The following is a 13443-nucleotide window of genomic DNA, read 5'->3' as shown; positions in this document are numbered from 1 at the left end:
GTGTCTTGAGGGATTGTTACCCGGATTCTGGTTTGTGTTGACAATAAACGTGTGATGCGACACAAAAATCATTCTGCACAGACCTGGTTTACCCGTCCAGAATAGGTTTTTGGGTAGAATACGAACTTTGCAAACGCTCTCATCACATTGTAATATTCGCATTTTTAAGAACTGAGCATTTTAACGACTGCAAATATCGAACGTACTTGACTTTCCTGACTTAATCGGTGCTGTAACACCGGTTACGACTGCTCGCATATTCGCCGACGTGTTTCGTCCTCAAGCACAGCCCCTCCAATCAACTCGGCGTACATCAAAAACTACAAAATCTGCCTATTCGTCGCCGTTGCACATGCTGTGAGACCTGAAGTCTCGCCGGAACTTCTTATCGGCTGCAGATGCCAACAAGTATCGGCAATGTAAGGCTGCTCAGCGTGACGAAACCAACATATACTACACAACAGCACCTTTTTGCAACATTCGGTTAACTGGCATTCCATAATTGTGCAAGTTATTTACCCGAATCTTCCCATAGCGTGAACATCGGATGCTCGATTGGGCTTCGTTCAACAAACGCAAACGTGAGGGATTGCAATCAGGATCGTATACGCGGTCACATGGGGAACGGCAGAGACTCCCGTGTACTTCTCCGCGAAAGTCTTCGAGACATCACGTATCCAGTGCCCGGGGAGATTCAAACATGCCTCGACAAAGCACCGTTCCAGTCGTTCATGGAGACGCTGGCAACCATCATAGATCCTTGCAAGAAAGGAAGCAGAAAACTACACAGTTACAAGGGAATATTAGAAGGAGAATTGTGAGAGTTGTCAAAATTACTGAGTCAATTATTAAAAAAGTGTGCTTAGTAACGCACTATATTTTGTGTGGTGGAAATAAGAAGAGAAGGGGCAAATCCCGCTTGGATGTTACCTTCAGGAAGTCTGGAAATTTTATCACACGAACTCTTTTTCTTCCAAGAAGTCGAAGATTCAGGAGGTTCCTCTCACGAGCAGCTCTTTTCCATCCAACTTTTTACCGCTTTTTTTGCGTTCTTATTTATCCACTTATTTCACAATTACAAACATTCGTAAGTTCCACATACAACATACGGAGACGACTTACGCTAGAATAAGCTTGGGGCCTACAGGATATCTACAACCCTCATCCCTCTTGTTCTCGAAAAAGTGGAAAGTTCCATGCTCCCAACGAAAATTTTCATATACGTAATTTTAACCTGTTAGGTGTATTCCTCTCATTTCTTTGGATTTCTCTGGCTTCTGGTAGGCAAGGCATGATCAGAGTTATGCTCTAAAATCTATGGGAGCCTCTCTATCCCCTCGCCGGTGCTGTCGAGGGCAGGAATCGAAAAAGCCCTACTTCTGCAACAATTTGTAACCATTTTTGCAGATGAGTCAAAACTCGAAGATGGTTCATACGTCACAGTAGCTGCCATGGAAATTTCCCAGAGGAAATAACCCTTATTTGTGCAAAGATGTGAACCTTGTAACAAGGAAACACTAGTGGATCTATAACTAATAGCATTACGGGTGCAAATCCATTTGCCACTCATTGAAATCGTTTAGATTCGGCAGTCAATCACTGAATTCTTAACGTCCATTACCAGTGGTAATTACAATTTTGATGAGCAAGTAATGCAAAAACGAAACCACTGCACGCAATACTCGCATCACTGTCCTTTGAATATTTAACAACACGGATGTCCACTCATGAACATTACTTTTCAAACCCGATAAACTCATATCCATTTCTAGGAATTACGCTGAAACTTCAATTTCTTACAATTTGCAAATCACAGGATCGTTCCGTTGCTGCTTCAAAAAGATCCAAAAAATCTATGCATCTTCCTGTACTATGTGCCGGTCACTGTGACTTTTGTGAAGCAAAAGCTGTAACAGTAGGTGTTTTATTCGCAGGTGACCTCATTGAGAATGTGTCAAAATCTTCCCTTGCCATGCCAAAAATGAAAGTAATTAGATTGCTACAGCACATTTATTAGAAATATATCACATAAAATACAAACGAAGCCGTAACAAACCGCAACGTGACAGATACAATCTTTAAAACTCTTTTAATGTCCGTACAGAACAGCAGATGAAATGGAGCATATGTCTATACTATGCGAAACCCAATTCATAAGTGTCGATGACGCCTATTTATACAGAAGTGATTACAAAATAAAAAGTCACGCTCTGAATCATCACAATGCGCGATCACAAGAATAACTTAGAAATCTATAAGCACGCAAAGTAAGCGTACATGTAACCTCGGAATACCCATAGCAAGGAGAAACTCCATGGAATCTATATACAACGGCACAGCTGAGCCACTAAGAAGGAAAGTAGTTCACTTAAGCGTTTGTGAAAAGACCCGCTGCAGTTCAGAAGGTCAACACAACATTTTGATCATTTGATTACCAGTGAGGTATTAGTGATACACGAACGTTCACATAACAGCAGGCAAAGTTTGTCTAGCTAATCGTTGCGAACATGTATGTGTTCTTTCTAACGGTAGCAATTACAGCATTTACATAACATTTCCATATTTTCACAATTTCCAGAAATTAACAAATGCATCCGGTAAGAAGAACTATTTCCCGTATATTTCTCCACAATCTTATGCACAGTCCTAGATCTGGAAATCCGGAGGATGAACTTTTGCCAGTGGTTTCTCGTCGTCTTCATCGAGCGAATAAAGACTTGACGTTCTGGGAACAGATGTGTTTCTAATAGCACCTGGCGTAGTGATGACAGCGCATGCTCCAGGAGCAATGGATTTGCTGTTACACGGAGCTCCGGCTTCAACTGCAATGACTTCCTTGTGAAAAATCTCTTGTGCGTTACACTTATTTTTAAATTCATTCTATTTAAAAGAAGTGACAGGAAGTCTTGAGACTCATCCTAACCTTTTTTAAAGTAGGGGTTCTGTTTTCTATATACACAGACATATAGACAAACAGAGACCACGCAGTCACACATGCAGTTGCCATTATCTACAATTCCGAGTTTCACAGCAGCGATGCGCCCCCACGTTCACTTCAATTCAGAATCGTTTGAGGTTCAAGAACGTGTAACTGGCCTATACAACGACTTGCGGTGGCTAGCCGATGTGTCAAGTCAGTGTCTTTATCCTCCAGACAAGTCTGGTACCAATTTATCGACCCCGAAGAGGTGAAAGGCTTGGTGAGCACTAGGGCGAATTCGAACCTCCGAAAGATCGCGCAGGCAGCGGAATTCCTAACCACTACACTATACCCGTCCCGGTCAATTTGATGGAATAGAAAATGAGGGAAGGCATCGAGCTCCATTCTATGACACAAAAAACTCGAAAAATTGCTATAAAAGACACTAATCAACGCTAGCTACGAAAATGCGTAACTAGAACTACCACAACTGTTTACCGAACCTTAGGCAGATACGTAAAAATACTACGAGCATTCGAGCAACGCTATGAGTTCAAAATCTAGATCTGTGTAATGCAACGAATAGTTTTAATGCAGCCTTCATGATGAACACCCAGGTTCTCACATTGTGAAAGGACTTTTTAGATGAGTTTAACCGTTTGACGACAGCGCGGCTCAACGATGAGCCGCACGCTTTCCAACAGTTATTTCTCATCATTTCCTAGTTTTTTTTTTCACGATTCTTGTACCTAATGTGTTTGTTATCCTTAAAGGCATCACCCCACGAGTACGGAGTTCAGGTGGAGTATTCTTATACGGGGTAGTAGATTATGGAGAGGGGGGTGATTCCGTCCATTTCTTTCTAATTGCTGCAAAAAACGTTCCGGAAGATGCGGCGCGTGCACAGGGCTGGCGCGCTCCAATCGAACTCGTTGTAGAAAATAGCGCACCGGAACGCTCGAAGATGTATCTTCCTAGCCGTCTTTTACGGCAATTAGGAAAAAATGGACGGAATCACCCTTCTCTCCATAATCTACTATCCCGTATACGAATACTCCACCTGAAACCCGTACCACCCCAGATTCCTTTAAATAAAAACAAATACAGTTCGTAAAAGTGGATTGACCTGTCCCACGCGTCAAATATGTAAAAAAAAAGTCCGCTGTCGTCAATGTTCTAACTGTAGAAACGAAAGTGCAGGAAAGAGAACAAAGCTACAAATATGCAGACTAATCTATATCATCGTGAAGAAAGTGAAGCACTGAAAACAAACAACAGTAAAGCAAAAAAAAAAAAAAACAAATAAAAGAGCTTAGTAAGTAAGCGAACAAACATGACAAGCATCAACATTACTCTTGATATTTCCGGATCCCATCCTTTCAATGGGTATTTAGCACTCTAGACATAGTTTTCAAGAACGGCAGCAAATAATACCAAACGATCTTGCAAATCCAAGGATCAGAGGTCTCAAGAGTAAATTTCATCATTTTTACGGATGTACAAAGTTTCCACGTCGGTAAACAGAGGCGTCTGATTCCCCGATTACTAGGGGTGTCTTGCAATTTCCCTAATCTATTACAATCTACAGCCTCAACTCCATTAAGCAAACGCATGACCCACCTTCTTCGGTGTGAGCGAGTTTAGCCAGCACAGGCTCGGAAGATGAGCCGGGAAGAACTCGCCCCTCTTCTTTTACTATTCGCTGGATCGGCTCATGCGTAGCCGTCTGCAAAGAAGAAGTGTCCAAATCAGTTCTCAGGACGACAAGCGGTACTCATGAATACAATCCATCAGATGCAAAGTTGTTCATAGTGTCGGATACAAATGGCACAAATCTACTTCACCCTATATATATATATATATATATATATATATATATATATATATATATATATATATATATATATATATATATGTACATACACATATATATATATATATATATATATATATATATATATATATATATGAAAAATGGGAACGGAAATGAAGAAAAAATTAGTTGCTCTATTATATGTAATTACTCAATAGAAATCAATAGAGAAAAACTAATACAAGGGACAAATCTACAGCTGCAGCGTGTACTTTAGCCGTAATTTTACTGACCTTCTGTGCTGGTTCATCTTCATCCCTTTCCTTTGATTGTTGTTCAATAGCTCTCCGCCGTTCTTCTCGATCCATATACCAGATAGTAACGGCGAACCTGATAGAGATGCGTTCAGAACTAAACAAGAAACCACGCGCTGTGCAAAGTAAGGTCTTCTCAGCAACAAACTAGACTTAAGTTTAAGGCTAAGAAGCATATAGAGCATCTTACTGAAGCAAAATTATTAAAACTAATACATGAGAAAAAAAGTAGAGATCTGAAGATAGATAGTAAACAAAAGCTAAATTCTGAACGTACCGTGGCCTGAATACAGGCATAACCTCGTGCGGATTGCGTCGATCTGACCAGAAAAATACGAGGCGATCAGCCTTTGGGTCAATGTCCATAGGTATTATAGATGATTCCGGATACAGGCGTAGTGTTCCACCATCCTGCAAAAGTTTAAGCAAATAAGATCTATACGGTCCTAACGAATGAATGAAAGAAACGTACTTTATTGATGTCCCAATCCTGATTACAGTAATAAATAGTGGTGATGCATCGCCCATCTTTCACAGGATTGTCGACATGTTTCACATATCTGGTGCCGTTTCCAGGATAAATGGCAAGCATTGCCTGAAATTGACTACGGTCAACTGGATCGCTCAGTCACTCTGAAAGTACCGAAAAAATCAACCCAATTTCAAGCTCATTTTTTAAGCTGACGAAAACCGCATTGAATTTTCAAACTCTAGGTTGACAAGTAAGTCGTGACTACTTTTCTTCAAAAAGAAAAATGCACGCAGAACGAAGAAAAGAAGAAGTATTTTCAAAATCTTACATATCATTTGATGGAGAATCTATCTCTCTACAAAACGTTGATATTTTGACTTCTTAGTTTTCCTAATAGGACAAAATGGAGTATTTTATCCAATCAATAAAACTAATAAATCAATTCAGTCAATCAGCATTCTCGTCACCACTTGTGTTTCATTTAATGGAGACGATAATGCTGAAGGTGAGATTGGTGCTGTATGTGGAGAATAAACGATACCAGAAAACCCCGCCTCTCGTTCATCTTCGCCCTTCAAAAGGAGGAATTTTGAGACAAAAACGGATCTCAGACCTTTCGACCAGCTGTCGTTCGTTGAGAGAAAATTCATTCTTCTTCCATTTTCTTCCTCTTTTTTTAACGAAAAAACTGCTGCGAATCAATCAACAATATACTACTCATTGATGATTTTTCTGTGTTTTTCATCATACTTCATTCGATGCCTGCTAGACACAGCACAAATCTTACAAGCTGCTTTAGCGGTCTTACCAGCACGGTTAAATGCAAAAAGAAGACGTTAAAAATTTCCACTTGACGCTCTATTTTAATTATCGGAAAAAAAGGATCCATGATACAAAAAGTTAAAATATTTCTGTTGTGAACGCGTTATGTGTTGGAATTGCGAGACATTCTTCGTCGATTAAGGTATAGCATTTTGTAAGCACTTAATACTATGTGCACGATTCACTTTGAGAAAAACGCACACGACTTATTCCTTAACCCAATGCATACTTAAATGTCGAGTTCCACTAAACGACGTTCGCAAATGCTCAACCACCTCCGAATACACTACATAAATAAGCGCAGTATCAGACTCTTCCAGTAGTAGAGCAATTTTGTCCTTTTCTACTTTAATCACTGCACTACGGTGCCTCATCTAATCCACGGTTCTTGAGAGGGTGAAATAAAATGAATCAATCACGAATCTAAAATTCAAAAATTATAGGGAGTGAGATCTGACAGCCTCGGCTCTGGCGAACGTCAAATTCCTAGAATTAACATGACTCAAACTACACGGCTGAGGAACACCTTCCGCAAGAAAGAAAACTTTGCATTTGAGCGTAGATTTTAAGATATACTGCAGCTTGCCAATAACATGTTTATTGTTCGACGTATTTTCTGAGACTCTTAAGATTTTTTACATTGTACATAGCAGCAAGTTCTTAATATTACTTTTACCTGATATCGCTTCTCTTTTCATACGTCGGTACGTTTTCGTACGCTCTTCAAGACACTACACTACGTACACTACGAAAAAAGCTCATAATATCTCAGCGGTTGAAGAAAGTTGTTGTTTTGATGAATCCACTATGCTGTAACAAACAGACATTACTTGATTCATTCAATTTTTCATGTTTAACGTTGCATGTTTCTTGGCTCATATGGTTTTCCGCCTGGATAGCATATGTGGGAAATGGTACGAAAAAAGTAAAGACATTACATTCATAGTTAATTAATATTAGCAACACTCGTGCTTCATTCATGCACATATTTTTAATCCGCGCCTCCTCGAATCCAGTACACAGTCCGATTGCTCTAGTTCTATCGCCGCAAACTACCGCCGGAATTAGTAGCCGCGTAAAATCTGTTGTGAACGTAACGTTGGAGTAAACGGAAGCGTGCGTTAAGTGAGCAGAAATACTAATTTCAACTATAAACACACGTCGATCTTTTCTTGAGCTATAAAGTCACTCACTAATTGAGAAAACTGGACTGCTTACAAGAAAAGGAAACCTTCATGGCAAAAATAGTGCACGAACAAATTTCGGGGAATTTTTTTTGCAGAACTGGTGCAATGGCGCGGAAATAATCGATGCTGTATAGCTGCGCACCAGGAAAAATTATGCATCTTTTACTGCAGAATGGATGTAATAATATACCGCGGTCTGCTGTTAACAAAAAAAGAAACCAGAAGGAAACAACTACAGAGAAGTCTATTTTAAGTCTCAAAATATTAGAGCAATGCGTCTCGATGTTCTGCTAGAACGTAATGTGACAGAAATGAAAAAGATGAAAAAAAAAGATCTGTTCAAAATATCCAGTCCATTCTATCCCATTTGATTATTTCATATCTAAAGAGCTCCAAAGAATAAACGAATGAACGAATGACACAATGCCTAAAATGTTCGCAGACTATCAACTCATATAAAATGGGTAGATTTTTTTCTTAAGCAATTCTCTCTTATTGAGGTACAACTAGAAGAAGGGCTCCAAAGATTGTTTTTGTTTTTTTCGAGCAACGGTCCTAAGAGTGGAGGAAATACTACCTATGTCATGAAAATTGCTGTTACCCGTCAGGCAATTCTCTACATATGAGACTACATAGACTACAAACAAAAACAGCGAATTTTCCCCTTTCTCTTAACTCCGCAATAATCTGCGACAGTTGAATACATGGATGTTTAGGTGACAACAAAAGTGTCAATCGTCAAGTGTTACGACATAATAAATGCTGTGGAAAAAGAGCAGAGCAAAGAAAAGGGCACAGCAGCAGCAGTAAACAATACCAAAAAAACTATTGTGACCGCATTTTCAAATCATTTTCGGTTAATGGCTTAATTCGACAAGCACTTCCTCCTTTTCACATCTTCGAAAGAAGAGAGAATTTTCAAATATAAAATTCCGCCATATGCACCATTTGCAAGAGGGAGACTAGATGTAGCATTACCGTAGATGAACGATCAATAAGAATCAGTGGTCACGTCTGATAACTAAGGGACTCTCTGACCCTAAACACTGTTCTTTTCATAAAATCGCTCTTAACCAGTCCAAATATGTGCGAATGACGGGAAAAGAATTCTTTTCTGCACCGCACTAATCTTTGAAGTGTGCAGGAACTTTGCAGGGAGACCCATGACATTAAAGTAGACAATCAAATCAAAATTATATGACTATGAGAATGATGTTTAGCACTTTCCGAATTTGCGATAGGTTTCCAAAAGCTTAGCAGGATTGAACAACCTTGTACAACATTGAATGTGATACTTGATGAACGGAAATGCCGGAGTCAATGATATTTTATTTTAAAAAAATGAAAACCACTATTTCAAATTTTTTGCACGTCATCTTCCTCTAAGGACTAAGCGATAACAGATGAGTAACCAACATTTAACAATGGGAGGTGAATACGAACAGGAAAGCGATGCTTGAATTGTTTCGCGTCGACAAATCGGGCACTGGGAACTGTTTCGGCGACGAGGAAGCCGAAATTTGCCCCAAACCCTAAACCAGTATTTCAAAAAAGTTCAGGAAGCCATTTAATAAAGAGGCCACATCAAGCGATTGGCCAGCAAACACGCGGAAAAGTATCTCAAGAAGGTAAATCGCTGTTGCATCTGGCTCAGGTTGTTAAAGTTGTTGAAGCTTGCATATTATAATTTTGCATTGTTGATCTATCTTTATACGTATAAGTACCTCCAGATATGTTGAAATGTTTCTCCACATTTCAGCTCTATTCCATTTGCGCGACACGTAAGCATGACTTCAACTTCCGATTAGATTTCTATTTCTACGCACAACGAATTTTCTGTTTTGATTCTTACGGAAAAGAATACCATTTTTAAACGAATACCCTTTTATTAAATCTGGAATCGACCTCCTTAGCAGTGGTGATTACAGTTTTAAAACGAATTTACATCTTTCAATGACTAGATTTCGTATGAATTAGAAGAGCAGGGAATCTGAAAAGAATGTACATACTCTTGAACGTCCGCTAATATCGTAGGGAGGAAGTCGTCCTTTGAAATGTTGAATGACACTGTCGATCATCGATACGAGCAAACGCACAGTAGCTGCATCGTTTGCACGTGGATCACAACCATCGAACCAATAGATCTGAAATGAATGTCCTATCATCCAAAAAGAACCAAGTATTCAAAACCGAAACCAAATATTTCTAGTTACCAAATATCCTCATCCCTGCACTAACCTGATCTGATCGGATGTCTTTCACGTGGTATTCGTCCTTATTCTTACCATCCATCAATTGACCGGCACTGAACAACCCTCGATCGTATAAACACTTGATTTCCCTGAAAGGACTGGAGTTATAAAAAAAAATTCCTAACGAATTTAGAGCTAAGAAGTTAGAAATTAGCGTAGGTCTAAGGTTTCTTATCATGTTTTGAGCTTCCTAGGTGAAGTGCAACGTTCCACAGAAAGTGTGGATACCGGGGAAGCAAACATACATGAACCCATTAAGAAAATCTTAGATTTTCTAGCACTAAGAAAACTTGCATATCTTCTAGTCTACAAATCATGGATATTTGCGGCCACCGTTGACCTTGGAGCCGGCCAGTTAATCCTGACACGCTTCAAACACTACACTTCTCAGAAAACATGGGGTGGGAAAGAGCGCAAGCTTGTTGAGTATTACTGCTGACTACAATGTAAGAACTCGTTTCTATCAAAATATCGGAATCAGCTATGAAAGGATCTAGCCCTCAGTCCCACTTTTTTAACCCTACGAACGATGAGGTTTCTGTAAGCCTTACATTCAAAAATTGTTATGACTATTGCATGTGCCAGCCTTCATTCCTTCACTCCAAGTGAATGTCTACCATCATCATGACTGTGTTCTTAGATTGAAATGCTTTGATATCACAAAAAAAGGAGAGCTTATTGAGAGCACTCAAAGAGAAAAAAACTTACTTGTACGTGAATCGACAGTGTTCATCGCCGAGGAAATTATCGACAACGGCCCAACCAAACTCATTGAGACTGCGAACAACGTACTCAGCTATATACTGAAACCATATTAGATCATACTAGGTACAAAAACAGAAAGACATTCCAACCACCAGCTTACTCTTAGCCGCAAAACAAGTGTTTGATGGATGTTCAATGTCAATCCTCGCTTTTTCATCATGTTTTGGTGGTCCAATAGTGTTGTCTGTAAGAAAAGAGAGCTAATTGATTTTACTAGGTCGAAATCAAAGGTGGAAAATGAAATCCACATTGTACACTAAATTCTTGAGATGATCCTTGAAAACAATCGAATTCGAAGGAGTTGGTCGTTTCCTGCAACGACCAAGCACTCCAGCAGAAACTCGATTTGGAGGACCTTCGATTATCTGAAAATCGATCAGTTAGCTGAGTTCGCGTCCTCTGTGTTCTCCTTTGCAGACCTATTTGATACACAGAAACTGACCAGTATTACAATACCGGAATCTAAAGAAGGCTCCTATTTCAATGCAATTTTTTAGAATAGGTGGAGTTGGGGGGTCTTGGGGGTTTGAATTGCGTTTTATTCGTGCAATGAGATCCTAAAGTATCCACAAACGTGACTTCGCAAGGCTGCTTGCCCGAATGTTTTTCCAATTTTTTAATGCTTTACTATTCATACGATTTACTTGGAAACATACAAAGTAAATTGCCCTTGGATAAGTATTCATCCGTGAACCTAACACAAAACCACAGTTCAAATACTTAAGAGCTCTTCACATCTCTTGTGCTACGATTATCTCTGTCTTCGTACTACAAATCACTATCCATTTGATTTGTCTCAAACATCAAAACAGGCATTTCTTTGGCAAGAAAGGTGAAAACTCATGCGGAGATGCACTGCTACAAAAAAAAAAACAGCACGGCCACTCATCCAAAAATAAAAGAGGTTTTTGAATGCTCAGACAATCAAGCTCATCTATGACATCGAGACAGGGTCTACACTAGTTTTGTCAATATTATGAAATAATGGCACCGCAAGAAAAGCAAATAGTGCACCGAAAATGATAAGTACTGTTGAAAATATTCTTCTCTCCCAGAAACGGCATCTCCGGTAATCTCACAATCTCGATGGATATGAAAATGGAAAGAAACGTTCTTCAAAAAGAATGACAAAACGATAAATATCAGGAGCCCTATTGCAAGCATGGTTAGTTGATTGTTCCATAACAAAGTAAATGCAGCTACTCGGTGCTCTGTGGATGCACACACAAGCACAAAATCACCGCTACAAATTGAAAAAGATGTTGAGTTTATTGGTTTCACTTTTGTATTTTCAGCATGACTGTAGGCAGAGTGTGACTTATTTGATCGTTCATAGATCCCTTTAAGAAACCGGTGCCTAAGGTTTCATAAGAAGCAAATGAAACGTAACGCCAATTGAATGAATTGAATTGATCATGAAGAAAACAAGCTTCAGCTGTGATGGGCAGAATTGTACTAAGAATAGCAAAATAACGACTGCCCAAATTGGGAACAGAAGTGGAAACCACCAAAGGTCACGCATAAAGAAGCCGATGCTGCAGAACCGATGACATAGTTCAGCATCCTCAGAGAATTACCATCGTAAACGAAATATTCCAATTTTATAACACTGAATTTGTATTTGAAACGACGTGAGAAAACGTCGCGACGTGTTTTCACAAAAGCAAAACTCCTCCCACATTTTTCTCCATGCATCGATAATCAAAATGCAAATTTTTTGAATGCTACAGCGCAAATGACCTTCAACTATCTTCAGAGCTAAAAACAATTCATTCTCGTGGTCTCCGCTTTCAGCCGATTTCCTAACTTTAATAACTGAGTGCAGTAGTTGCAAAAGAAAATACATCTAAAATAGGCAGTTTTCGTCAATTATTTAATTGGAAAAGTGATATTGGAAAGTAAAACCTTAGGAAACTAACAGGATTTACAACAAATGCGCAAATCAATAGCAACCATCCATATTCAGCTATTCAGTCGAATCAAATCGAAGAAGTGTAAAGAAATAAGAAAGCAAGAAAATTCCAAATCATCTTCACGCGTTTCCATCAGGGAGCATGGTGGAACCCACACATTAATTTCTTTCACTTTGTTAGATCAAACAGCGGAGTCTTCATCGCTTCAGAGTGCAGTGCGCGGGGAAAAATGTCACTCTTCTCGACTTGAAAATAAAAATTACTTCACCCAACCGGTTTGATACCAAAAATCATCTCATTTTTCAAATTTCCTGTTCTATTACATCGCAATTGTAACTGTACACGGACGAAATGAAGCCGATAAGAAAGAACCTAAACAGCCGCTACGTTGCAAACTTCATAGTGGTGTTCCTCTACGCCACCAAACCAAATTAAAGGGTACACTAAAGTTGTGATGCCGTTATTTGCTATTACTGATGATAAATCTGAAGAATATCTAAGGAGATTCCTATTGTAATTACGGACACGAATGTATTAAAGCACACACCTGACACTTAAGTTTTGGCCTTGTCATGAAAAGCAGATTATTAGTTGGCTGCGAAGTAATGGTGATGCGTTGTCGAATGATGCACCGAAAGTGGGAGGGCCGTCAACGACGATTGTACGTGACGATGTGCAGATGCCGATGCCGGTAAGGACAGGCCCCGCCTCACGCGCCAGACACGCATAAACTTCATCGAGGAGCGCGCTATGCCCACAGCAACGAACCGACGATATCTCCAATCACGTAGAAAAAGATAGTAGTGTGCAACGCTTAAGACAGGTGTTAGATAAGCAATGTCGTTCCGTCTGCATATCCAGCAGCGGCGGGATACGTGCGCTTTATCATCACCCCACTGAACTTTCGTGTCTGACGCACTATGATATCAGCAGGTAGCGGAAGACACGTACGCTGCATGGCCAAACATTATATGAAAAGATAAGG

General features: G+C 39.6%; 2 protein-coding genes across 3 annotated transcripts in view; one reads left to right on the top strand and one right to left on the bottom strand.

The window, feature by feature from the left end:
* Positions 1 to 617: 617 nt before the first annotated feature.
* Positions 618 to 821, top strand: RB195_014993 (uncharacterized protein; the record flags this gene model as incomplete). Its single annotated transcript, XM_064205497.1, has 1 exon — positions 618 to 821. One exon carries the CDS (start codon positions 618 to 620, stop codon positions 819 to 821), a length of 204 nt encoding a protein of 67 aa, XP_064061378.1.
* A 1825-nt stretch (positions 822 to 2646) lies between these two features.
* Positions 2647 to 13443, bottom strand: part of RB195_014992 (uncharacterized protein) — a gene marked incomplete at both ends in the record, with an annotated part of 29550 nt that continues 18753 nt past the window's right edge. The window contains 11 exons of one of the 2 annotated variants that reach the window (XM_064205496.1): positions 2647 to 2822; positions 4541 to 4646; positions 5027 to 5123; positions 5325 to 5458; positions 5520 to 5642; positions 9538 to 9672; positions 9767 to 9869; positions 10489 to 10583; positions 10646 to 10729; positions 10794 to 10910; positions 13006 to 13032. In XM_064205496.1, coding sequence (XP_064061377.1) covers positions 2647 to 2822; positions 4541 to 4646; positions 5027 to 5123; positions 5325 to 5458; positions 5520 to 5642; positions 9538 to 9672; positions 9767 to 9869; positions 10489 to 10583; positions 10646 to 10729; positions 10794 to 10910; positions 13006 to 13032 — 1197 coding nt within the window. Of the gene's footprint in view, positions 2823 to 4540; positions 4647 to 5026; positions 5124 to 5324; positions 5459 to 5519; positions 5643 to 9537; positions 9673 to 9766; positions 9870 to 10488; positions 10584 to 10645; positions 10730 to 10793; positions 10911 to 13005; positions 13033 to 13443 lie in introns of those variants that run through there. The other variant, XM_064205494.1, reaches the window with a different exon arrangement.

Source organism: Necator americanus, chromosome V (genome assembly GCF_031761385.1).
Source record: "Necator americanus strain Aroian chromosome V, whole genome shotgun sequence".
NCBI classification, from domain to species: Eukaryota; Metazoa; Nematoda; class Chromadorea; order Rhabditida; family Ancylostomatidae; genus Necator; species Necator americanus.
This window is presented reverse-complemented; position numbering and strand designations above follow the sequence as displayed.